The 24,324-nt window shown below is 35.4% G+C and overlaps 4 protein-coding genes across 7 annotated transcripts; 1 reads left to right on the top strand and 3 right to left on the bottom strand.

The window, feature by feature from the left end:
* On the top strand, positions 7,402–15,296 carry LOC107618388 (lysine--tRNA ligase, chloroplastic/mitochondrial). Of its 3 annotated transcripts, XM_016320440.2 has the most exons (14): positions 7,403–7,791; positions 8,407–8,625; positions 8,863–8,974; positions 9,348–9,456; positions 10,145–10,202; positions 10,816–10,884; positions 11,052–11,159; positions 11,531–11,623; positions 12,456–12,560; positions 12,684–12,890; positions 13,098–13,192; positions 13,550–13,640; positions 13,994–14,167; positions 15,010–15,296. In XM_016320440.2, exons 1-14 carry the CDS (start codon positions 7,504–7,506, stop codon positions 15,100–15,102), a joined length of 1,821 nt encoding a protein of 606 aa, XP_016175926.1. In that variant the 5' UTR covers positions 7,403–7,503; the 3' UTR covers positions 15,103–15,296. The 3 variants fall into 3 exon arrangements, with proteins under 3 accessions (XP_020967771.1, XP_020967772.1, XP_016175926.1); XM_021112112.1 differs by lacking the exons at positions 13,994–14,167; positions 15,010–15,296 and adding an exon at positions 13,885–13,982 and having other exon boundaries at positions 7,402–7,791; XM_021112113.1 differs by lacking the exons at positions 13,994–14,167; positions 15,010–15,296 and adding an exon at positions 13,890–13,980 and having other exon boundaries at positions 7,402–7,791.
* Positions 16,599–17,362, bottom strand: LOC110266995 (uncharacterized protein At4g04775-like). Its single transcript, XM_021112116.1, has 2 exons — positions 16,846–17,362; positions 16,599–16,752 (listed from the first exon to the last, which is right to left on the bottom strand). Exons 1-2 carry the CDS (start codon positions 17,050–17,052, stop codon positions 16,651–16,653), a joined length of 309 nt encoding a protein of 102 aa, XP_020967775.1. The 5' UTR covers positions 17,053–17,362; the 3' UTR covers positions 16,599–16,650.
* LOC110266994 (uncharacterized protein At4g04775-like) lies at positions 19,869–20,703 on the bottom strand. The gene is made up of 2 exons (XM_021112115.1): positions 20,116–20,703; positions 19,869–20,022 (listed from the first exon to the last, which is right to left on the bottom strand). Exons 1-2 carry the CDS (start codon positions 20,320–20,322, stop codon positions 19,921–19,923), a joined length of 309 nt encoding a protein of 102 aa, XP_020967774.1. The 5' UTR covers positions 20,323–20,703; the 3' UTR covers positions 19,869–19,920.
* On the bottom strand, positions 21,583–24,266 carry LOC107618723 (50S ribosomal protein L27). Of its 2 annotated transcripts, none has more exons than XM_021112114.1 (4): positions 24,106–24,266; positions 22,356–22,501; positions 22,145–22,269; positions 21,583–22,022 (listed from the first exon to the last, which is right to left on the bottom strand). In XM_021112114.1, the coding sequence occupies exons 2-4, from the start codon at positions 22,435–22,437 to the stop codon at positions 21,789–21,791; spliced, it is 441 nt and encodes a 146-aa protein (XP_020967773.1). In that variant the 5' UTR covers positions 22,438–22,501; positions 24,106–24,266; the 3' UTR covers positions 21,583–21,788. The 2 variants fall into 2 exon arrangements, with proteins under 2 accessions (XP_020967773.1, XP_016176346.1); XM_016320860.2 differs by having other exon boundaries at positions 22,356–22,474.

Genomic DNA, 24,324 nt, shown 5'->3' with positions numbered 1-24,324 from the left:
TTTCTTGGTTTGGAAATTGTCAGAAGTCAGCAGGGCATTGCCATGTATCAACGCAAATATACACTTGACTTACTTGATGAGTTTGGGTTGATGAATGCAAAACCAGCCTCCACGCCAATAGATTATACAAGTCATCTATCTAAATCTTCAGGAACTCCTCTTGATGATGTTGCACCTTATAGACGGCTAATTGGACGTTTAATTTACCTCACCAATACACGGCCGGATATATGCTTCGCAGTTGGTAAGTTGCTCTGCATGTGCTTCGATATCTTAAAGGTGCTCCTGCCAAGGGAGTGTTATTTTCCACCTCCAACAATCTCACACTCACTGCCTTCTCTGACTCAGATTGGGGAGCTTGTCCAGACACTAGACTTTCAGTATCTAGATTTTGTTTCTTTCTTGAAAAGTCATTGATTTCTTGGCGAAGTAAGAAGCAACACACCGTAGCTCGCTCCTCGGCTGAAGCTGAATATAGAGCCATGGCTCTTGCCACTTGTGAGGGAGTGTGGCTCTCTTACTTGTTGAAAGACTTTAGAATACCTCTCTCTCGTCCTATTGTTATGTACTGTGACAATCAATCCGCTCTCCATATTGCTGCTAATCCAGTCTTTTACGAAAGGACTAAGCATATAGAGATTGATTGTCATACTATTCGTGATAGAGTTCAGGAAGGACTGATTAAGCTTCTTCCAGTTTCTTCAATAAACCAAGTTGCTGATATCCTAACTAAGTCACTGTCACCTAAAAGTTTCTTCTCTTATAATGGCAAACTGGGTCTCATCAATTTTCATGTGCCCCAGCTTGAGGGGGGATGTAATTGAGGTTATATATTAAATAGTATTTTATTTTATTAATCAGATACTTCTTAGGTACTCCTGAGGTACCCTGGTGTATATAGATGATTAGATAGAGTATGTCAATTAGGGTTAGAGTGTCTAATATTCTTGTATATATATGGATAATAGTAATGAGATAGGTAAGAAAGCTTTTCATCCCTCAGCTGCCTCTTTCGCCTCCCTCTCATATGGTACTTGCTACATTAGTTTACCATTCAACTCTGCAGGTTTGAACAGAGTTTTATTAGTCTCTTTTTGAAGATTAATTCTACTGAGGTCGAGATACTCCAAAGAAGAAAGATTGGAAATCCCATAGAGTATATTATCAGCTTTAAGATTGTCATTATTTGACAAATTAAGATGGTGAATGTTGTTAGAAGAGTTTTTACGCTGATCATAATATTGGATGATGTTGATGTCATTATTGTTCAAATCCAAATAACTTAGAAATTGAAGATCAAACAAAGCAGAGAGGTTGAGTTCACTTGTTAGGCAACACAATTTGTTAAAATTATTATCATAATTAGAAAAAATTGTTGGACAATGGAGATTGAGCTCTTTGACTTTGTCGATGATGTTATCATAATTAGGCAACAATCTTTTCTCTCAATGGACCATGAGAAAAAGTAAGTCAAAAGGATCAATGACTCCATATTTAAATGTGAGCAATAAGTTCTTGTCCTATTTATCATAAAAAAAGACTTTGAAATTGCACGTAGCTCTACATAGTAATAATAAACAAAGTAAAAAAATTTGAATATAGTATTAAAAGTCCATATTTTAGTTTCAACTGCAAAATTTGAGATCATAGGAATAAAGATTATAAGTGAAAATAAAAATGCAGTAGTTATTGTAAAAAATCATAGAAATAATAATACCAAATGAATCAAATTATTTATTCTTAAAAATCATGTTTGTCATGTTGTAACAACAACTTAAAATTGGAGCACAATTATATTTTATCCCACCCTATTTGATATAGCTATTGAAAACTCATTTTCACTTAGATTTAGAACATGAATTTTTTCACAATTTCTTAACAAGAGAGGTAATATTTCAGATAATCAATTATTGAATAGACTAAATGAAGTTAGATTGAAAAAATACCAATTTAGTGAAAAATTTAGCTTCTAAAATTATTACCTTCAAAGTTAATATATTGTAATGATTTTCAATGCATCCAACAATTCGGAGTCTTTCTGATAAAAGATTATGAGAGGGATCGAAATATTTCAATTTTTTTTGTCTTATGACATAAGAAATGAGAAATGGATCGAGACAAAGAGTTGTTGGATATAATATAAAAGTGTGTCATTTGGTAATACTCGTGGCACATTACCTCTCAAATTATTACAACTCAGCATTAAAACTTTGAAATTAAGTAACACATTTGAAATGCTACTGCCATTAATTGAATTGTTATGCAGAACAAGAGAGTAAACTTGATCAGAAACTAACTTCTAGAGATAACATACTCTAATACCATTTATTGGGTCATCATGGAGAGTTTTCGACCACTAGGGAGACTCTAGAGAGGAACCAAGTTAGATAATTACTCTGATACTACTTATTGGGCCACTGTGGGAGCTCCGACCACCGGAGAGATTTCGAGGAGGAATCAAGTGAGAGAACATACTCTGATACCACTTGTTGGGTCACCGTGGGAAGCTCTCGACCACCGGAGAGACTTCGAAGAGGAATCAAGTGAGAGAACATACTCTGATACCACTTGTGGCGTCATCGTGGGAAGCCCTCGACTATCATGGAGATTTCGGAGAGATACCAAGAAAGAGAACATACAATGAGAGATACTTCTCGAGATAATCTATTTTTGAATAGACTAAATGAAATTAAGTTGGACAAAAAACTTATTGAGTAGAAAATTTGGCTTCTAAAATTATTGTCTTCTAATTTAACATGTTGTAATAATTTCCAATGCATCTAAAGCAATCTTCTCTAATAAAAGATTATGAGAAAAATTCAAATATTTTAAATTTATTTTTTTTCTTTTGCCTTATAACATAAGAAATGAAAATTGGATCCAGACAAAAAGTTATTAGATAAATTTAAAAAAATAAAATTTGGTGATATTCGAGACGTATTATCTCTTAAATTATTGTCATCTAGCATTAATATTTTAGAATTAAGTAACATATTCGAAATGCTGTTATTAATTGAATTGTTATGTAGAACAAAATATTGAACTTAATCAGAAATAAATTTTCAAAACTTTTAATTAGTTCTAATAGAAATTTTCAGTTCATAATATTTAAAAATTGTAGAAAGCTCGTGTATATATCCATGAAGTATATATATCACAATTTTAATTTGAGCTCACAGTGATTCAATATTTTATTATGAGATTAAAAATCTTAATTAAATTCATCGTGTTATTGGTTAATTATTATTCTATTAATATTAAAATTTTGAAAAAATAATTAAATTAAAAATGTAATTTTAAAAAAATTATTATTATTATTAATCAATATACAACAATAATAATTATTAAAATTTTATATTTTTAAGGGTAAAATGCATATATAAACCAATTAGAGGCCAATATTATACATGTCTACCGAAACGAAAAATATTATAAGGATCTACCAAGTATTTTTATGTAATTCGAACGAGACCCATTCGAATTATAAAATCTAAAACTAATTCGAAGCAGTGTAATTCGAATTATGCATGGACGAAATGTTTTAGTAATTCGCATAAGGATGAAACCAACAACATGCACATGAATATAGCTCTAATTCGAAATGGACTAATTCGAATTACCACAAGTAGCAGCTCAAGGTAATTCGAATTGGTCTCATTCGAATTATCAATGAATGCCCTATAAGTGCTTGTTTGGACGCCATTATTTTGATAAAAAAAAATCTTTTTTCAATGAAAAAATATCTTTTTTTATTTTTTAGTGTGTTTGGCAAATTTCTAGTAGTAAAGTAAAAGTACTAGAAAAATAAAAAAAAAACATCTTTTTTTAAAAGATATTTTTCTCTTAAAAAAAGATGTTTTTCATGTAATAAATAAACAAAAAAGTACTTTTATATTGTTATACCCAAACATAATTAATAGATAAAAAGATCTTTTGGCATGAGATAACCAAACATAAAATTACTTTTACTTTTCCATAAGATCTTTTAAAAAAAAATAACTCAAAAAAAAATCTTTTTTTAGAAACTCATCCAAACAAGCTCTAAATATAGTTCGAATTCAGCTTCTTTTTTAATGCATGAAATATAAAATATATTTTTTAATTTTTAAATTATTAATATTTTTTAATAAATTTATTTAAATTATATCATAAAAAATATTTTATTCCATGTAAAATAATTAAAAAATAGCTTAAAAAATGTTAGAAGTACTATAAAAATTTGTAATGTCCCAATGACTTAGGTAAATACATGCATCTACTCAAATTTTAAATAAAATACTCTACATAGTCAATAATAATTTAAAAATAAAAAATAAATTTAAATGCAAATATTCATGCATGTACTCAAATTTTAAATAAAATACTCTACATAATCAATAATAATTTAAAAATTTAAAAAAAAATTATTCCATGAAAAATAATTTTAAAAAAATGGCTTAAAAGATATTAGGAGTACTATAAAAATTTGTAATGTCTGAGTGACATAGGTAAGTAGATGATAAACATCTTTTAAACCATTTTTAAAATTATTTTGCATAGAATAAAATATTTTTTTGTGATATAATTTAAATAAATTTATTAAAAAATTAATAATTTAAAAATTTAAAAATATATTTTATATTCCATGCATTAAAAAAAAAGTTGAACTCAGAATTATATTTATAGAACATTCATTAGTAATTCGAATGAGACCAGTTCGAATTATCTTGCTACTTGTGGTAATTCGAATTAGTCCCCTTCGAATGAGAGTGATATTCACGTGCATGTAGTTCGTTTCACCCTCATTTGAATTACTAAAACATCTCGTCTCGAATTAGTATTGGATTTTATAATTCGAATGGGTCTCATTCGAATTACATAAAAACACTTAGTAGATCCTTGTAATATTTTTCATTTTGGTAGATATGTGTAATATTGGCCTCCAATTGGTTTATATATACATTTTGCCCTATTTTTAATGTATTATATTCATATATTCTCGAATTGGTTTATATATACATTTTGCCCTATTTTTAATGTATTATATTCATATATTCTTATCAGGGATGCTACACATATATTTAACCATGTAACCAAGTTGGCCCAACACCAAAAAAACTAATACCATTAAATAAAACGTGAAATACACGCGCCCAACACACACGAAATCGCTCTTACCCAACGCTTCTTCTCCTCCACGCTTCTTCTTCTTCTTCTTCTTCTTCTTCTTCTTCTTCTTCTTCTTCTTCTTCTCACGCTCGTTTACGCACGAAGCGTCTTCTTCTTTTTCGCCTTCTTCTTCGCGTTCCTCCTTCTCCTTTTTTGCGTTCCTTCTTCTTCACGTGTTTTCTCCTTATTGTCATTCTTTTGTTGTTGTTGCTGCTGTATTTTTTTGTCTTTTTCTCCTTCTCTCTCTCGTGAAGAAGCAGTAGAAGGTGAGGAAGAAGAGTTTTGAATAGTGCAGAATAAACCAAACACAGTACTCATGGTGAACCGAACATAGTACTCATGGTGAACCAAACACAATACAATTGTATAGTACTAAGTGAACGAAACATAATCCATTATATAAAATCAAATTCAAACAACTTTCTGCAGAATGAACCAAACACAGTACTCATGGTGAACCGAACATAGTACTCATGGTAAACCGAACACAATACAATTGTATACTTATAGTACTGAGTGAACGAAACATAATCCATTATATAAAATCAAATTCAAATAATATCAATTCAATTCAATTCAGTACAACTTCGTCTATTTAATTCAATTCAAATTAGCAATTACATTCCATTCAATTCGATTCAAAATTGAATAATCCAAACTTTGTCAGTTTGATTCATTTCAAAAGAGTAATCCAAATCGCTCTCATGTTTACCAAAAAATTATGAACATCTAAACACTGAACCCTAAACCCTAAACCCTAAACACTAAAATCAGAACCTGAACACTGAATCCTGAACCCATAAACCATAAATCCTTAAAACCTAAACCCTACACCCTAAAACCTAAACCCTAAACCCTAAACCCTGAACCCGAACCCTGAACTTTGAATTCTAAACCCTGAATGCTAAATCCTAAACCCTAAACCCTAAACCCTGAACTCGAACCTGAACACTGAACTTTGAACCCTAAACCCTGAACCCTACTGTAAATCCTAAACCCCTAAAACCCTGAACCCTAAACCCTAAACCCTCAACCATGAACACGGTGAACCGAAATTAATACACGGGGCGAACCGAAAGTTTGAAACATACTGAACCCTGAACCCATAAACTAGGGGTGACAAAATGGGTCGAGCCCGTCGGGCCGATCCGCTAAACCCGCTAAAAAAGGCGGGTCGGGCTAGGATTTGGAGCCCGTCAAATTAAAAAAAAATTCGCCAAACCCGCACCGCCAAATTGGCGGGTTTTGGCGGGGCGGGGCGGGCCGGTCCGCTGGGGCGAAGATTTTTATTTTTTTATTAAATGGGCCGGCCCGCTTTGCCACCCCTACCATAAACCCTAAATCCTAAAACCCTAAACCCTGAAACCCTATCATAATTCTTTTGTTGTTGTTGTATTTTTTTGTCTTTTTCTCCTTCTCTCTCTGGTGAAGAAGCAGTAAAAGGTGAGGAAGAAGAGTTTTGAATAATGCAGAATGAACCGAACACAATACTCATGGTGAACCGAACACAATACAATTGTATAATACTGAGTGAACGAAACATAATCCATTATATAAAATCAAATTCAAACAGCTTTCTGCAGAATGAACCGAACACAGTACTCATAGTGAAACAATTGTATAGTACTGAGTGAACGAAACATAATCCATTATATAAAATCAAATTCAAATAACTCTGCCTACAATTTACATATTATCAATTCAATTCAGTACACCTCCGTCCATTTAATTCAATTCAAATTAGCAATTGCATTCCATTCAATTTGATTCAAAATTGAATAATCCAAACTTTGTCAGTTTGATTCGTTTCAAAAGAGTAATCCAAATCGCTCTCCTGATTTGAAGTTGAGTCATTTATTGTTTCGATTCAGAAGTACAGATCGAAGAAGAAAACGAAGAAGAATAGGAAGAAGTTAAATGCAACCAGATCGAAATAAGAAAACGAGAAGATGAACGCGACCAGAGAAGAACGACGAAGGCAATGCAGATCAATAAGAAAGAATACGAGCAGAGAAGGAGGTTTACGTTGGAGCAGAAGGTTTACATTGAGCAAAACTTTAGGTTGCAACACGTTATATGTAGCGCGTGTATGACAAACGAGTGACGGGTGGGAGACGCGCGTGTGGAAAAAAAATTACTTGGTTAACAACCATGTAAAAAATACATGGATGCAGAGCATTTCCGTATTCTTATACAGTATACTAGTTAAAAAAAAGGTGTATTAAAAACATTAAAAAAAACATTTAAAATTAGCAGTTCCCGTGTGTTGACTCAGCCACAGCAGGTACATAGATAAAGCAGCTGAGAAGAGGAAGAAGAAGAGCGCGAGTCAGTGACTCAGTGAGTCACAAGACAATGGAAGCGCTTAAACTGTGGAACCTAACAAGCCAACCACTCAAGAGGCACTTACTTCACTCAACTACTTCAATCACCTCTTACGCATTTCGTCGAACACCTCGTACCCTCCTTCTCCGCTCCTCCTCTTCTTCTTCTTCTTCTTCAACCGCCTCTTCCTCCGCCCCCGACGTCGACAAACCCACCGGAGCTGCTTCCAGGACTGCTGGACGCAACCGCCGTGCCCCGGCGTCTCCGACCACTTCGACTTCCGATAGGGAGGCTGTTCGAGCCATTCGCTTGAGGAAGGTAAGCCTTGGCTCTTAAGTGTAATGAAGATTCTATTTTTTTCTTTTTTTATGTTTTCATTGATTTATTTTTATCTTAGGATCAGTGTTTATCTGATGCGCGAAGAAATGGTTAATGTGGAGCTGCCTTTTAGTTACATACTGTCCCTATCGATTTAATTTTAGCTGGTTGTTTAGAATTTGAGAAAAGTTTGAAACTAGAAAGGATTTATGTTTAATTATATTACATTGACACGCTCAATACTCGAATGATTATCCAAAAGAATGATGACAATGTAAAAAAGTTTTAATATTGTTGGTGTATCAAAAGTTAGCTCAATGATATGAGAAATGTCTTTCTTTTACTCTCTTTTGTTAAAAAAAAAAAATTCTTATGCTAGATTTTATTTGACTATATATATATTTTTTTTTGCCTCTTAGAGGATTTGATGGGAAATTGAATGTAAGATATCAAATATCATTGTTTGGATTGGATTCTCATTAGGGTTAGAATGGGCAACAGTTTTGAACATGATGGATCTTTATTGATGGTTGGCTTGCTAGAGGACTAAAATGCTTAATGGTTTTGGTTTGAGATTGTCTTCTTATAGGACCCTTCTTCGAGGTTGTTTTGTAGGTTGAAGAACTGAGAAGTAAAGGGCTTGATCCATATGCTTATGGATGGGAGAAAACTCACAGTGCTAATCAGCTGCAAGATATATATAGAGATCTGGGAAATGGTGAGGAAGCAAACGGTGAGAATGACCATGTATCAATTGCAGGAAGAATTGTTGCTAGAAGAGCATTCGGCAAGCTTGCTTTTTTGACACTAAGAGATGATTCTGGGACAATTCAGGTTTTCTATTGCCTTCTCTACATTCTATGTATCTTTGAACTAAATAATGTTAGAGTTTCTTATTTATTTATTTATTTTTTTAATATGTTAGTAGTGTATTTGTTCATTGTTTTCTGGTTTGAATCTTTGTACTTAGATGCAATTTTTTATTCTTAGATATGGTAGAGGTTGTATTTCTGCTTCAGAGTGAATGTTATGACAGCTGCTAACTGAAGTTGTTGAAATCAATGATTTCAGCTCTATTGTGATAAGGAGAGACTCATAGATGACCAGTTTGAACAGTTGAAAGCTCATGTTGATATTGGTGATATACTAGGTGCAAGAGGTTCAATAAAACGCACAGAGAAAGGTAAAATTCAGTAGGTGTCTTAAATAGATTTTCTTCTTCTTTAATTGAAATTTATCTAATTTTCTTCTTCCATCTATGTTATGCGTTACATAAATGGGAAGCAATTGTGAGCTTACAGTGTTTTGGACTTTTGGTCATACACATGAAAAAGCAAGCTACCAAAACTTTCAGTAGCCCATAGAATAATACTATTTGAAATATATATTGTTCCTAGTTTTATTTATACATTGTGTTTTAGATAGTTGCCTTCATTTCTTTTTCTTCTTAAGTAGTATAATAGTTTCAAAAATGTGAAAGGGGTCGGGAGTATTTTGAAATTGCCTGTTAGCCTGTTATCATTATACTTTATGATTTCTTGTTTTTCCTTTTGCAGGAGAACTTTCTGTGTGTGTCCTTTCTTTTGCAATCCTTACCAAATCTCTGCTTCCACTACCTGACAAATATCATGGCTTAACTGATATAGATAAACGCTATCGCCAAAGGTAAGATTGCATTTTAATTTGTGTTAATTCCTTCGTTTACATCTTTTAATTTATGTATATTACTTTGGGGCTACAGGAAGGGTTTGAATAGCTTTTTTATAGTTCTATTATATATTGATGCATTAAGTATTTTTTCAGAGATATTCTTTTGACTGCAATTCTTTGTACTGGGTATTTCCTCATAATTTAATCAATTTGACATCTCATTTCTTGTTAACTCAAGTTTAAATTACACAGGCCATATCAAAATCAACCACTTTATATTGTACTAGATTTTAATCTACTGTATGTGTAATATAACTTTACAAAGGAATCCAATGATGTGCTCACATGTAATTTAGTAAAATTCTACACCTCTGGTTTTTTAAGTGACTAAAATTGTTAAATGAGATATTGAGTTATCAACACATATTATATGATAGTCCAAAAATTTTTATGAGGTTGTATACATCTAAATTAACTTATCATTTATCTCATTTAGTCTCCTTTTTGCAGGGGTGATGATGAATATTTTCATCTATATTTATTTATTTTTATTTTTTAACTTTTTATCACTTCTGTTTGTTTCTTATTTTTTAGTATTTCCTGTTCCATTTTATTTCGATGATGGTCTCTAATTATCCTTCCCCACTCCGCCTGAATTGAAATTTGGCTCTTCAAATATTTTTTTCTTGTTTGTTGTGTTTAGATACGTAGATATGATTGCAAATCCAGAGGTAGCAGATGTTTTCCGCAAAAGAGCAAAGGTGGTTTAACTTCTAGAGAATTCCCCCCTCTTTATTATTTTTTATTTTATTTTATTCTTTATTGAGGATAGAGGAGAGAGGATAAGAAAACCTCAATATAGATAAAGGAACAATCAAAAAAGAAAAGAGCAAAGATCTCCAATCACTCTGCTTATCTGAGAGATCCCTCTAAGCAGACTATGTGCCTTACACTGGGTAGACACCAGAAGATGTTTAATCTTATCCCACATGACCTGCTTGTGCGCAAGCCTTCCATTAAAGATGTGAGTTATGCTCGAAAAAAATATGCCAAACAACGTCATTGGGAGAACATTGCCTTAATATTTGGCTTCCTTTAATCCTTTCTGCTAATCTGCTCTGAAAAACCAACAAATCTATTCAATAAAAACTGATAAAAAAAATTCAATTTGCCAAGTATAAACCCAACATTCATCAAAGGTACCAAAAATGAGTTTCATAGGAGACAAATTTATGGGTCCAAGGAGCTTAGCAAGCTTTTTAAATTTGAAGCCTCCATAATTTAAGTTTTGAAACAAGATTTTAAATTTTTGTTTCAGAGATTGTTAGCTCACATTCTCCTATTTGTATTAATGTGCAAATTCCATTCAATTAGGTTGTATCAGAGATACGGAGAACAATGGATTCTTTAGGTTACATTGAAGTTGAAACCCCAGTTTTGCAGGTGCGTTAATTTGAGTATATTTACACTATTTTTTCTATATGAAAGCAAACAAACGTACACAATTTATGGGGACTCTTTTAGTTGTTGATATATTTTTTTTTCTGGCTCTCATTCTCTGGTATCTTGTACATGGAGTATAGCTTCCCTGATTAGTTTCCATTGACTAGGGAGCAGCTGGGGGAGCCGAAGCCAGACCATTTATTACACATCATAATTCTCTTGGAAGGGACTTATATTTGAGAATTGCAACTGAATTACATCTGAAGAGAATGCTGGTGAGGTTTGAAATATTTTTTAGTGTAAAACTCCTTGTCTGGTATGTGTTCAAACAGAGGGGTGTACATATCTTTTTTACTTTTTATCATCTTATGAGGTAATGCTATGTTTTTATAGAGGGAGATATGTTTTGGTATTCACTCTGAATTTAGTGCATTGGAATAAGATTATTAGTCATGATCTTCCTTGTTCGTTTTTTCAATATTTTTTAGAGCATGTTTGGCTATTTTTGTATTGGTGAAATAGAAATTAGAATCTTGCTTCTTTTGCTGAATGGAAATTTCATTTAGTTTAGCTGTGAAATTCTTGGAAAACTTTTATCTTGATTATGTCAATTTGTTAATGACTTCAACTTTTTTCTTTGTCACAGGTTGGTGGATTTGAAAAGGTATATGAGATTGGGCGAATATTTAGAAATGAAGGAATTTCAACTCGTCATAATCCTGAATTTACAACAATAGAGGTAACATTTTAATCTTGTGAAGTTTGGTTTCCTCAGATATATATGATCTTGCATGTCATACTTTGCTTCCAGTTTTACATTAACAGATGTAAACTCAAGCAGAAAAAGGGTTGTCTTAGTTTGTCACTGAATGCATTTGTTTGTGATTTTGGCGGATGAAAGTTACCCTTTTAAACAATTGTTGTTTCTTTGTGTTTATATATATATATATAGTAGAAAATAATATGCCTTTTTGCTTTCCTTAGAAATAGATAAGGAGCTACTTCTCCCGGAATCAGAACCGATAAGAAAGAAATTTCACTTCACAATACAGGAACCTGTAACTTATTTTTTTTCGTCTTTTAAATATCACTCATTTCTCACTCTCCCCCTCCCTCATTCCTTGTAATTTTATATGAGAAAAGTACTTGACTAAGAAATATTTGTCATCTTCAAACAATTTAACAATTTCTGGTTATATGATAAAAAATACATTTATGCTTATCAGCTTATGTCCAAATGCAAAACAATTTTCTTTCTGTGCTTCTACTTCTATTAAGTACTTTTCTTGAATCTTAATTGAATGGACCCAATAGCAATCATAAAACACTGTTGAATCTTGTCATAGATCAACAATTATTGTTTTAAAGGAACCTTAATTTGTTTTAAGTCTTCTTTGTTACTTACAATAGGCATGCATGATGCTTCCCCTAATCTTGTTGTAGCTTAAGGTTTCAAGCTAGTTGCTTTACAAATATTATACTATATGGTATTTTGCATTCTTGTATGCCTTATAATTCTCAGTTGATCTTGAATGACATTCTGATATGTATTGATGTTAGTTGAATTTTAGATGTATGAAGCATACTCAGACTACCAAAGCATGATGAATTTGGCAGAGGAGATTGTCACTCAATGTGCCCTAGCAGTTCTTGGGAAACTTACCCTAGATTATCAGGTTGCAACTGTTCTTATTATATATAACCTTGAGTTGTGGTGCGTTATGTATGATAGATTTCTTCTCTTGTGATTTTGTTGTGAAAAACAAATCTGTTGATGCTGGTGCAATGACTCTATGCAGGGAGTTGAGATATGTCTGGAGAGACCTTGGAGGAGGGAGACCATGCACAACCTTGTTAAAGAAGTTTCCGGCATTGATTTTAGTGAATTGGGATATGATCTTGAAGTTGCAAAGAAAGTTACTCTTAGTACCCTTGGAAACAATCTTGATGCCAAGGACAAAGCTTCGATTGAAGCTTGCCAATCTGTTGGCCATCTACTTAATGAGGTTGGTTTCCCTCACCTTTAATTATCTATTTGCATCCATTTGTTTGATTCCGTTTATTTGCAAAACTTTGTCTTTTTGCAAGTAATCACACTTGTACTTTTAAGTTGATGCTCACATTCTTTCTGATTGCACTTTTGGCACTTGTTATATTATCATTTTTCTTGATATACTAACAAGTTATTTTATTTATTTATTTATTTTGGTTAGGTCTTTGAGGTTGTTGTAGAACCAAAGCTCATCCAACCTATATTTGTTTTAGACTATCCAATTGAAATATCTCCACTGGCCAAACCACACCGAAGGTATAAACATTGTAGAACATATCTAATAATTTTACTTGCTTTTATTCAATATGTTCAACCGTAAGTTCTATGAAATATTGAAATGTTAATATGTTAAAAATCATAATGGGTATAAACAAAAGATAAAGTAGGGTTCACAATTTCAGTGTTTTAATTTAAACTGAATATTAAACTATGATATCCTTTTCCTTTCTTCCAGTAGCTGATATTTTTAGAGTTGTTTATATTCATACTACTATATATTTTCTGAGATACAATGATGTGCAATTGCTTATAATAATAATGCCATAAGCAATCAGATTAAGTATGCTTCCTGTTTTAATGCTTTCCTCTATCTTACCTTTGATCCTCCATTAGATCCATAGGTTTGACTGAGAGATTTGAACTATTCATTTGTGGCCGTGAGATAGGCAATGCATTCTCGGAACTGACTGATCCTATAGATCAGGTGAGATTTGTTTGGTTTTGGTTTTCCTGCTTGATTTTATTTTATTTCACGTTCTTTCTTTTAGAGGGTAATTCAGGTGCCCTTTATATATATTAGAAAATAGGTTTCAGACTCTCCCAAGAAACTAATCTCTACAAATTATCAAAAGGCATCCTTCTTTCTAGCTCTTTCTACCATACTCTCTTTTTATACTACCTAGTAATCAGTTCTAACTTTTCTTATTTATCCTGCATTATATTTGAAGTGTAGTGACTCTTACTTTGACTGAAGTAAATTGATGAACAGTGAATGGATTTTGATATGTGTGTGTGTGTGCACGGGCGGGCATTTTCTTTTTTGCTGGTACTTGGCAGAGAGGTCGCTTAGAGGATCAAGTTAGACAACATGAAAAGAAGAGAGCTGAGGCTGCTTCAAGAAATGCCGATAAGAAGGAAGGGACGGAAAACGAGGATGACTTATATGAAGTTACTCTTGATGACGACTTTCTAACAGCTTTGGAGTATGGAATGCCTCCAGCCTCTGGAATGGTATTAGAATCTATTTTCCAGTTTTCCTGTCCTTATGTTGTTACTATCCTAGATGAGTAAGAGAATGGTTTTGTTTGACAATTTTTACCTAGAGTTTTTAAGGTTGGTACCTATTTGAAGGAAAACATTATACTATCCTCCTGGAGTAATCCATTCTTACTCCATAATACCAATCTCACCCTTGATCTGTGTTCTCCTCTCTTTTTGTCTCATCCTGCTACTGTAAAGGGTAAAAATACCATCTTCGGAGGAAGGAATTCTTCTTCTAGCAGCATGAAAGCTGAAATCTGACAATTGAAGACACTAATTATGTCCACAGCAACTAGTATTTCTCCTTTCTTAAAATCTTCTCTGGTAACAGGTCAAGTTCACAGACTCGTGTCTTAAAAGTGGAGTCATGCTTGGTTTAAATCTCAAACCCCACAAGTTTGCTTTAGATAAATAAGAGAGTTTAGTTGCGCTAACATTTGTATTTGTAATGCATGATTGGATTTGTGTAAAAACGTTCTACTACCCTGACTGTGCATACAAGTCAAATCCCATAAGTAAATAGTTCTGTAAGACCAGAATGTGATTAGTATTGCTATTACCTTTGATATCGATGTCATGTCTCTGTATTTGTGTTTTGGCAGGTTTCTGGTTTTGATGTAATTTACTGATTTCCTTTTGAATTATGCTAATATTAGTGGATTCATGCATGTGGTCGTTGATGAATCAACATGCCTGTGTATTACAACGATATAGTTAGTAATAGTAATCTTCTATTTTGTGTACAAGTTATGCTTTCCAATATCAATCTCTTGCATTATTTATGCAACAAACTCTTGCGTTTTCTTTTTCAGGGACTTGGAATTGACAGGATCGTGATGCTTTTGACAAATTCTCCCAGCATTCGAGATGTAATAGCCTTTCCAGTATTGAAAGTCCAGCAATAGTACTGGGTTGTGATGTATGCAATTAATTTTTTTTTTTAAAAAAAGTTTTCCGAAAGTGGGAGTGCTGTGAGTCACTCTAATCAAATATTGTCATAAACTGTATTTTGCATTGACCAAAGAAACAACACTGTATTTTGATTTTGCATATGCTTGCTTAAGTAAATAACTAATAATGAGTTGGTAGTGCGTCAAAATTGAGCAAAAATTTCACGACCAAGAAATGAGTTTTCCAAAGAGTTAATATTCAAAATCGTCCCTGAAAGATACCTCGTTCTCTATATGAGTCCCCGAATGATAAACTTAATCAAAATCGTCCCCGAAAGATGTCGAGGATAACCACGTTAGTCCTTCTGTCAAATCGTCCGCTGAGCTGGCTAACGTCGGGTGACGTGTACCGTTAAGTGCCCGCGTGGCACAGTAACAAAACGACGCCGTTTTGAATCAATGGCCTCCAGAAGCTGAGACGACGTCGTTTGGTCTCCAGGAGAGATTCAAAACGTTGCAACCCATGACCCCCTCTGCCAACAAGCATCTCACTCTGTTTCGCTCCAAAACTTGTCGTCTGCGTCAAGCTATGCCCTAAGCCTTCGACCCAACACTTGAAGCAGGCCATTAACCTTCGTCAACGTAGGAAGACCGGTAGCCTGGAAGAGGTATTGGTACTGAATACAGCGGTGATCGTCTCCTGGAGCAGCATTGGTAGTGGAGGAAGCCATCTCGACTTTTATAGGTAAGGATGAATCGTTTTTCTTGTTTATTGCTGATCAGTAAAGACGGTTCCCAACTTCTTTACATCCAAAGTATCCAAACCGCTCACACCACTCTAACTGCAGTTCATGGAGAATGATTGTGTTTGTGACAGTGTTTCAAGTGCATCAGAAAAAGCATAATAATCATCATCATTATCCTTGTTCACCTTTTTCTCCTCCACATTATACCTAATTTCAACAATGCTCTCAGCTTTCTTTTCTCTACCACCATCCATTTTATTTCTAACCACACTGACATTGAAAGAGTTTGATCTATTTGTAGCCCTGATCTTATTTGCAAGTTTAGAATCCTGTTTGAAACAAGCATTTGTGGATTTTCCAGGGGGAAGCCTTGGACTTGGAGTGTTTGATGCTTCCTTAGAAGGTTGATGCTCAGATCCAGCACTATTGCCATTGCCATTAGCACTATTACCCTTGCGCCTTCCGGGGACATGCTCCAGATTCACAGTTCAAAATAGTCTCATACCTTAATTTATTTGCAGCTCTGAGGCCTAAAACTCTGCTAAGAGAATCCTAGTTCCGACTCTTGAAACCTGAAAATGAAAAAGGAAAGAAGAACCGATCATTCATAATTCAAACAATAACAACAAAGAGCAGAATCTCTGATTCAATTCAGCATATCTTGAACTAAGTTCAGAGACGAAACAGAAAAATGAAAGCACTAGTGAGCACAATTTAGGCCATTAAGCAGAGAAAAAAGAGAATTTACACAGCATTACTAACAGTTTCAAATATCTAACTTCAGCTTCCAAGTTATCTATTCTCCATGCCTCCTTCTTCACCCTCCTTCAGTTTTGGAATCTTCCTTAGCACCTGCTTCAACCACTGCTTCACAGTCATTACCATCAACCCACTTAAAGTAATTACAGTGATTGTCCTTCTGCAAATTCAAAAATCAGACAAGAATACAATGAATCACACCCAATAACCAAGAAGAAGATGGAAAAACTTCAACACTTTCAAAACAACGTACCCGGTACCTTGAACATGCGTAGAATAATCTGTGTGGGTTCTCTGCTGTCCCAGATTTTTTTATCACAGCCTTCAACCCGCAGAAACATGCTTCCTCATGACTTTTCCTCCTCATTCGCATCGAAGCACTGGAACCGTTACTCTCGTGTGACCGAAGAGATATCCCACCACTACGACATCCATTTCCCGTCTCCATCCTCCCAGCCATCCAACAATTTCAGAATGCGACTTATTTATCATCGCACTTAGGATTAGGGTTCATCAAATTGAGGGACTGATTTGATTTCTTTAAACGAACTTACCTTGTCAGCAACCCCATGGTACACGTAGACCTCAGCCACCCAGGCACTTCACGGTACACGTCACCCGACGTTAGCCAGCTCAGCAGACGATTTGACGGAAGGACTAACGTGGTTATGCTCGACACCTTTCGGAGATGATTTTGATTAAATTTATCATTCAGGGACTCATATGGAGACCGAGGTATCTTTCAGGGACGATTTTAAATATTAACTCGTTTTCCAAATTTTGCCACTCAACAGATGAGTTTTATGAGGAGATTCCCCAATTGTTCAAAACCATAGTGAAGAAACCCTCCTAGTTTGAGTAGTTTCTCCATTATCCAATAAACAAGTTCCCCCAGTTGTCCAAAACCATGGTGAAGAAAGTCCCCTAGTTTCTCCATCATCCAGTTTGGCTCATCGCCCTCTCTTGATGTCTCTTTCTCGTCATTTTCTTCGAATCGGTATTCTGCTGCCACCTTCAACCTCTATCTCACATCCTTCCCTACCTATCTCCCTCGTTTTGCAGCTGCATTGTCGCCACACTATCCGTTGTCTACGCCTGTGTTTTTAAAATGTTTTTCCACAAAATAGTTAAATTATCGAGTCTCACCGTTAATTAAACCAGAATAAAAATATTTAACTTGACGAGATAAGTTAAAGTATATTTCTCTGTCTTAATATCTATCTAGCAGTCTAGCACACATACATATATATTTATATTACAAAAAAAAGATTTTTTTATTTATTTTAGAATTCACTCAAAATATTTGGAGTACAAAATTAGATTTACAGACCGTCAGTTTTTAGTGTCGAAAAAATACACTATTCCTTATAGTGCAAGTGACATAATAGTTCATATTAAAATGATAACTTATTCCAAATAAAAATAATTTGTAAGTTGAGTTAATATTCAAAATCGTCCCTGAAAGATACATCATTCTCCATATGAGTCCCCGAATGATAAACTTAATTAAAATCGTCCCCGAAAGATGTCGAGCATAACCACGTTAGTCCTTCCGTCAAATCGTCCGCTGAGCTGGCTAACGTCGGGTGACGTGTACCGTGAAGTGCCCGCGTGGGCCTAGGGCTGGCAATTCATCCCCTACCTGCGGGTACCCTACCCGGTCCAACCCGTTCGGGTAGGGTAGGATACCCTATCAGCTGCAGGTAGGGTAGGGTACGGTCCGGGTATGCCTGCGGGTAGGGTAGGGTACGGGTTTAGGGTGTACCCTACCCTACCCTATCCGCACCTCAAATATAACACATATTTTATAAAAATTAGATATATAGTGAAGGAAGTGAGAGTTAAGCCCACAACCTCTCTTATGTAATGACTTACAATAAGTGAACAACCACTAAACTAGTTAGTTAATTTAGTAATTTAGAGCATTAGTTTGTTATTTTTTATGTTATTAATATGTATAAAATTTGAAATGATTGAATTTTATATTTACTTTGAAAAAATTTGATATTTCTACGGGTAGGGTAGGGTAGGGTAGGGTTTAGAACTTTAGAGTGCGGGTAGGGTTAGGGTTGAGAGATTCTCAACCCGCGGGTAGGGTAGGGTAGAGTTTTAATAAAATTTTCAACCCGCGGGTAGGGTTAAGGTAGGGTCCAAACCTTACCCTACCCTACCCATTGCCAGCCCTACGCGTGGCACAGTAACAAAACGACGCCGTTTTGAATTAATGGCCTCCAGAAGCTGAGACGACATCGTTTGATCTCCAGAAGAGATTCAAAACGTTGCAACCCATGACCCCCTCGGCCAACAAGCATCTCACTCTGTTTCGCTCCAAAACTTGTCGTCTGCGTCAAGCTATGCCCTAAGCCTTCGACCCAACACTTGAAGCAGGCCATTAACCTTCGTCAACGTAGGAAGACCGGTAGCCTGGAAGAGGTATTGGTACTGAATACAGCGGTGATCGTCTCCTGGAGCAGCATTGGTAGTGGAGGAAGCCATCTCGACTTTTATAGGTAAGGATGAATCGTTTTTATTGTTTATTGCTGATCAGTAGAGACCGTTCCCAACTTCTTTGCATCCAATGTATCCAAACCGCTCACACCACTCTAACTGCAGTTCATGGAGAATGATTGTGTTTGTGACAGTGTTTCAAGTGCATCAGAAAAAGCATAATAATCATCATCATTATCCTTGTTCACCTTTTTCTCCTCCACATTATACCTAATTTCAACAATGCTCTCAGCTTTCTTTTCTCTACCACCATCCATTTTATTTCTAACCACACTGACATTGAAAGAGTTTGATCTATTTGTAGCCCTGATCTTATTTGCAAGTTTAGAATCCTGTTTGAAACAAGCATTTGTGGATTTTCCAGGGGGAAGCCTTGGACTTGGAGTGTTTGATGCTTCCTTAGAAGGTTGATGCTCAGATCCAGCACTATTGCCATTGCCATTAGCACTATTACCCTTGCGCCTTCCGGGGACATGCTCCAGATTCACAGTTCAAAATAGTCTCATACCTTAATTTATTTGCAGCTCTGAGGCCTAAAACTCTGCTAAGAGAATCCTAGTTCCGACTCTTGAAACCTGAAAATGAAAAAGGAAAGAAGAACCGATCATTCATAATTCAAACAATAACAACAAAGAGCAGAATCTCTGATTCAATTCAGCATATCTTGAACTAAGTTCAGAGACGAAACAGAAAAATGAAAGCACTAGTGAGCACAATTTAGGCCATTAAGCAGAGAAAAAAGAGAATTTACACAGCATTACTAACAGTTTCAAATATCTAACTTCAGCTTCCAAGTTATCTATTCTCCATGCCTCCTTCTTCACCCTCCTTCAGTTTTGGAATCTTCCTTAGCACCTGCTTCAACCACTGCTTCACAGTCATTACCATCAACCCACTTAAAGTAATTACAGTGATTGTCCTTCTGCAAATTCAAAAATCAGACAAGAATACAATGAATCACACCCAATAACACAGAAGAAGATGGAAAAACTTCAACACTTTCAAAACAACGTACCCGGTACCTTGAACATGCGTAGAATAATCTGTGTGGGTTCTCTGCTGTCCCAGATTTTTTTATCACAGCCTTCAACCCGCAGAAACATGCTTCCTCATGACTTTTCCTCCTCATTCGCATCGAAGCACTGGAACCGTTACTCTCGTGTGACCGAAGAGATATCCCACCACTACGACATCCATTTCCCGTCTCCATCCTCCCAGCCATCCAACAATTTCAGAATGCGACTTATTTATCATCGCACTTAGGATTAGGGTTCATCAAATTGAGGGACTGATTTGATTTCTTTAAACGAACTTACCTTGTCAGCAACCCCATGGTACACGTAGACCTCAGCCACCCAGGCACTTCACGGTACACGTCACCCGACGTTAGCCAGCTCAGCAGACGATTTGACGGAAGGACTAACGTGGTTATGCTCGACACCTTTCGGAGATGATTTTGATTAAATTTATCATTCAGGGACTCATATGGAGACCGAGGTATCTTTCAGGGACGATTTTAAATATTAACTCGTTTTCCAAATTTTGCCACTCAACAGATGAGTTTTATGAGGAGATTCCCCAATTGTTCAAAACCATAGTGAAGAAACCCTCCTAGTTTGAGTAGTTTCTCCATTATCCAATAAACAAGTTCCCCCAGTTGTCCAAAACCATGGTGAAGAAAGTCCCCTAGTTTCTCCATCATCCAGTTTGGCTCATCGCCCTCTCTTGATGTCTCTTTCTCGTCATTTTCTTCGAATCGGTATTCTGCTGCCACCTTCAACCTCTATCTCACATCCTTCCCTACCTATCTCCCTCGTTTTGCAGCTGCATTGTCGCCACACTATCCGTTGTCTACGCCTGTGTTTTTAAAATGTTTTTTGCTCTTTCTTTTTTTTTTTTATTTACAAGAATGCTTTTAAAATTCTATATCTTTATTTCATCACCAACAAAAAAGTTTGACAGTACCTACCTAAGAAAAAATAAAATAAAAGAGACAATTTTGCATATCTTCCTCTTCTTTTGTTCCCTACAAATCTACACATTTCCAGCACCTATAATTCCTTCGACCTACAATCTGGTTGATTTCCAAAATTATAACGAAACCAAAGTAAACTCAAAGGTTCAATGTGAATAAAGTAAATTTGATTTCAAATATAGATTGAGAAAGAGGAAGGGTCTCAACAACGTCAAGAAGGTGGGGCTGCTCTCAAATGCACAGGAGCTCAGACTGCTCTGCTAAAAAGCGCCGCCCAATTCTCTCCCTCCGCCCTCGCTTCTGCGGTACTGCTGGCCTTGTGACGATTGTTTCTCATCCCTGATTACTTTGTGTCTCTTGTTGCAATACATTGGGTCTATTGCGCTCGACGGATTGCAACTTGCAAGAGGCTGATTGAGTGTTATTTATTGTGTTTTTTATAGGCTGATAGATTCTTAAAATCTTAATTGACAAAAATGAAAAATAAAAACAAATCCAACAAGCAACTTTGAATCCCCAAATGTCCATGTTTTATTTGAACTTCAAGCACATAGAAGATGCACTGAAAAACCAACCCAGCAATCATTTCAAGATTGTGTATGATATAGGTAGAAAATATAGGAAGTTGCATAAGCTGAGGAACTAAACTAAAATGGCTTTTTGTCACCAAAAAAGGCATAAAGTCCATACCATGAATGTTAGTAATTTAAAACTTAGACAGCAACTTTTAGTTCGGAGGCAGAAGCATCTGTATACATAGGGTGAAGGACATGACCTTCCTTGGGCTCAATATGCACCCACTTGCGACCGGTCAGTTTGTTCCTTTCAAACTTAACACATCCCTCTTTCATAGCAAAGAGAGTATGATCTTTACCGATTCCGACATAGTTCCCCGGATGAAAGCGAGTGCCGCGTTGCCGAACAATGATATTTCCCGGTATCACCCTCTGAATGAATGTTGCAAATAAATGAATCATGTCCAGATTGTTAAAGTTTTGTTCCAATTCTATGGTTATAGGTCATAAATTAATGGTCTTGCTTAAATGTTAAATAAAGCAGAATCTCATACCTCCCCACCAAATTTTTTCACTCCAAGGTTCTTGGGTTTTGAATCTCGTCCATTCTTTGTTGAACCGGCTGTCTTTTTAGTAGCCCAACGCCTGAACACAAGACTCAAACCTTCTCCAGAAACATCTAACGTAATGTGTAAAAAATTCATTAATCTAACTTCTTTGAAAGGTAACATTCCAATAACCAAAATAGCAATTATTAAGTTATACCACTAGTGCTTCTATATACAGGAACATTTGTCACGAGTTCCTTGATATTCAATCTTCTGCACAATGATGCCGCAAAATTCATGCTTTCCACGTGATATGGGCACTACTTGAGATACACACTGCATTTGCAAAGAAAGAATCACATGCTGACTAAGCTAGTCAATGATGCTTGGTGTTATAGTAACAAGTCAGTGGAAATGAATTAATTGAGGCAAGACAATACTTTAAATGAGTTGATTGTAGTGGTCCTTTGATGTCATTAGAAGTTAATATGCAGATAGAATCGTATGTAGAATAAATATATAACAGTAAAAGATTTGTTAGAAAGCAAGAACTAATGTCAATGTGTACCCAAAGAAAGAAAGTAGCTCAAAAATGAAATATAATGTATGAACCACAAAGAAGCCCCTCCCCCTTTTCAAAACTACATGAAACACCATAGAAATATCCTTTATGATCATTGCATCAATTACCCAATACACAAAGAATCATAATAAGCACAGGAACACCGTATACCACCCTAATGTCTTAAGGACATGTTTTCTAGCTATGGTAAAGGAAGCTACTTTCTAAGGTGATGCGTCTTTCTATCATTGTTTTTAAGGAGAGGCGTGGCACACAGTGGAGATTGTGACCACTCTTAAGCCATCCAGTTAACTGATGCTAGAGGAGTGTGCAGGACAAAGGAGCTTGCAGGCTGTGTCCAAAATGGTTTGGTCTCATGGGCATGTGAGAAGCTAACCGATGGCAATGGGTCATGCCGACATGGAATGACAAATTGTAACTACAGGAAACTTGAGTAACTATCTATTATAGCCAAGTAACTAACTAACTCAAAATTAACTAACATACGATAGTATTCGCCACTATATAGATAGTAGTATCTGTAGCATTGGCTTCCATGTGAAATGCTACCCATAACTCGATAAGCCAGAAAATGTGTATTGATAATTCATACCACGATATGGGGGGAATGATGCGGTGGTTTGGAAAAAAACTGAAAATGCCTTCCCAAGGTAGGAAGACGAAATAAGAAGCAAGTGTACGCAGCCAGAGAACAATTTAACTGTAGGACTCTAACCAGAAAACAATCAAGCTCAACATGCTTCATATAATCATGAAGTAGGGGTGGCAACTGAGCCTCATGGAGGCGGATACTAAACATATAAACAATTTTAAGCACTATAATTCGTAAGGAAGCCCGATGGACAAGCATTCGATGTAGCCCAAGGTTCAACAAAGTGTCCAACACAAGGAATGTAATACAGGCAACCTACTAACAAAAGGTCACACAAACATAACTTAAATTGTTGCTTCAAGACTCCCCTTCTAAGCATTACAATTTGTAAAGACTCAAAATTCATATAACAAATAATAATGTATAGTTTTTCTTCCTCAAAAATGAGGAGTAACAAACATATATCTGTTTTGAATTTGACTAACACCAAACACAATTGAACAATAAAGAAGGCCAAGCAAAGATCCAATGCAATACATGGCAGATAGAATTGCAGCAAAAGTCCTCATTTTCATTTGCCAAATTAGGGATTAGCACTCACTATCACTACCCAAAACCGAAAGAGCCATGAATGAATTGATGTGTCACAAACAAGCACCAAGTCCCATAAGAGTGCATCGTAAAAGTTGAATAGCCACAAGAGAATAAATCAAAAGAATAAAAAAAAAACAATAAATACCGAATCAAATTACACAAGTGGGAGAGAAGGCACGAATGATTTGTTAAGCGTACCAGAAATTCTCTGTGGACTGCGTCGAGAGAGGAGGGAGGGAGAGAAAACCGCCGCAAAATGCTGGAGCCGGCACTGAGAGGGTCTTCTACTCTTCTTCTCTGAGTAGTTTAAGTGTTTAACCTTTCTTCTGTGCGCTATGTTTTTTTTTTTTTCCCTTTTAATGATTTTGTTTTAAGGATTGAAAAGTGAATTTCTGAAAAAACAAAAACCACCAAAAA

The sequence above is a fragment of the Arachis ipaensis genome, chromosome B09 (assembly GCF_000816755.2).
Source record: "Arachis ipaensis cultivar K30076 chromosome B09, Araip1.1, whole genome shotgun sequence".
Lineage (NCBI taxonomy): Eukaryota > Viridiplantae > Streptophyta > Magnoliopsida > Fabales > Fabaceae > Arachis > Arachis ipaensis.
The sequence above is the reverse complement of the archived record's forward strand: the minus strand, read 5'-3'. Positions and strand labels throughout refer to the sequence as shown.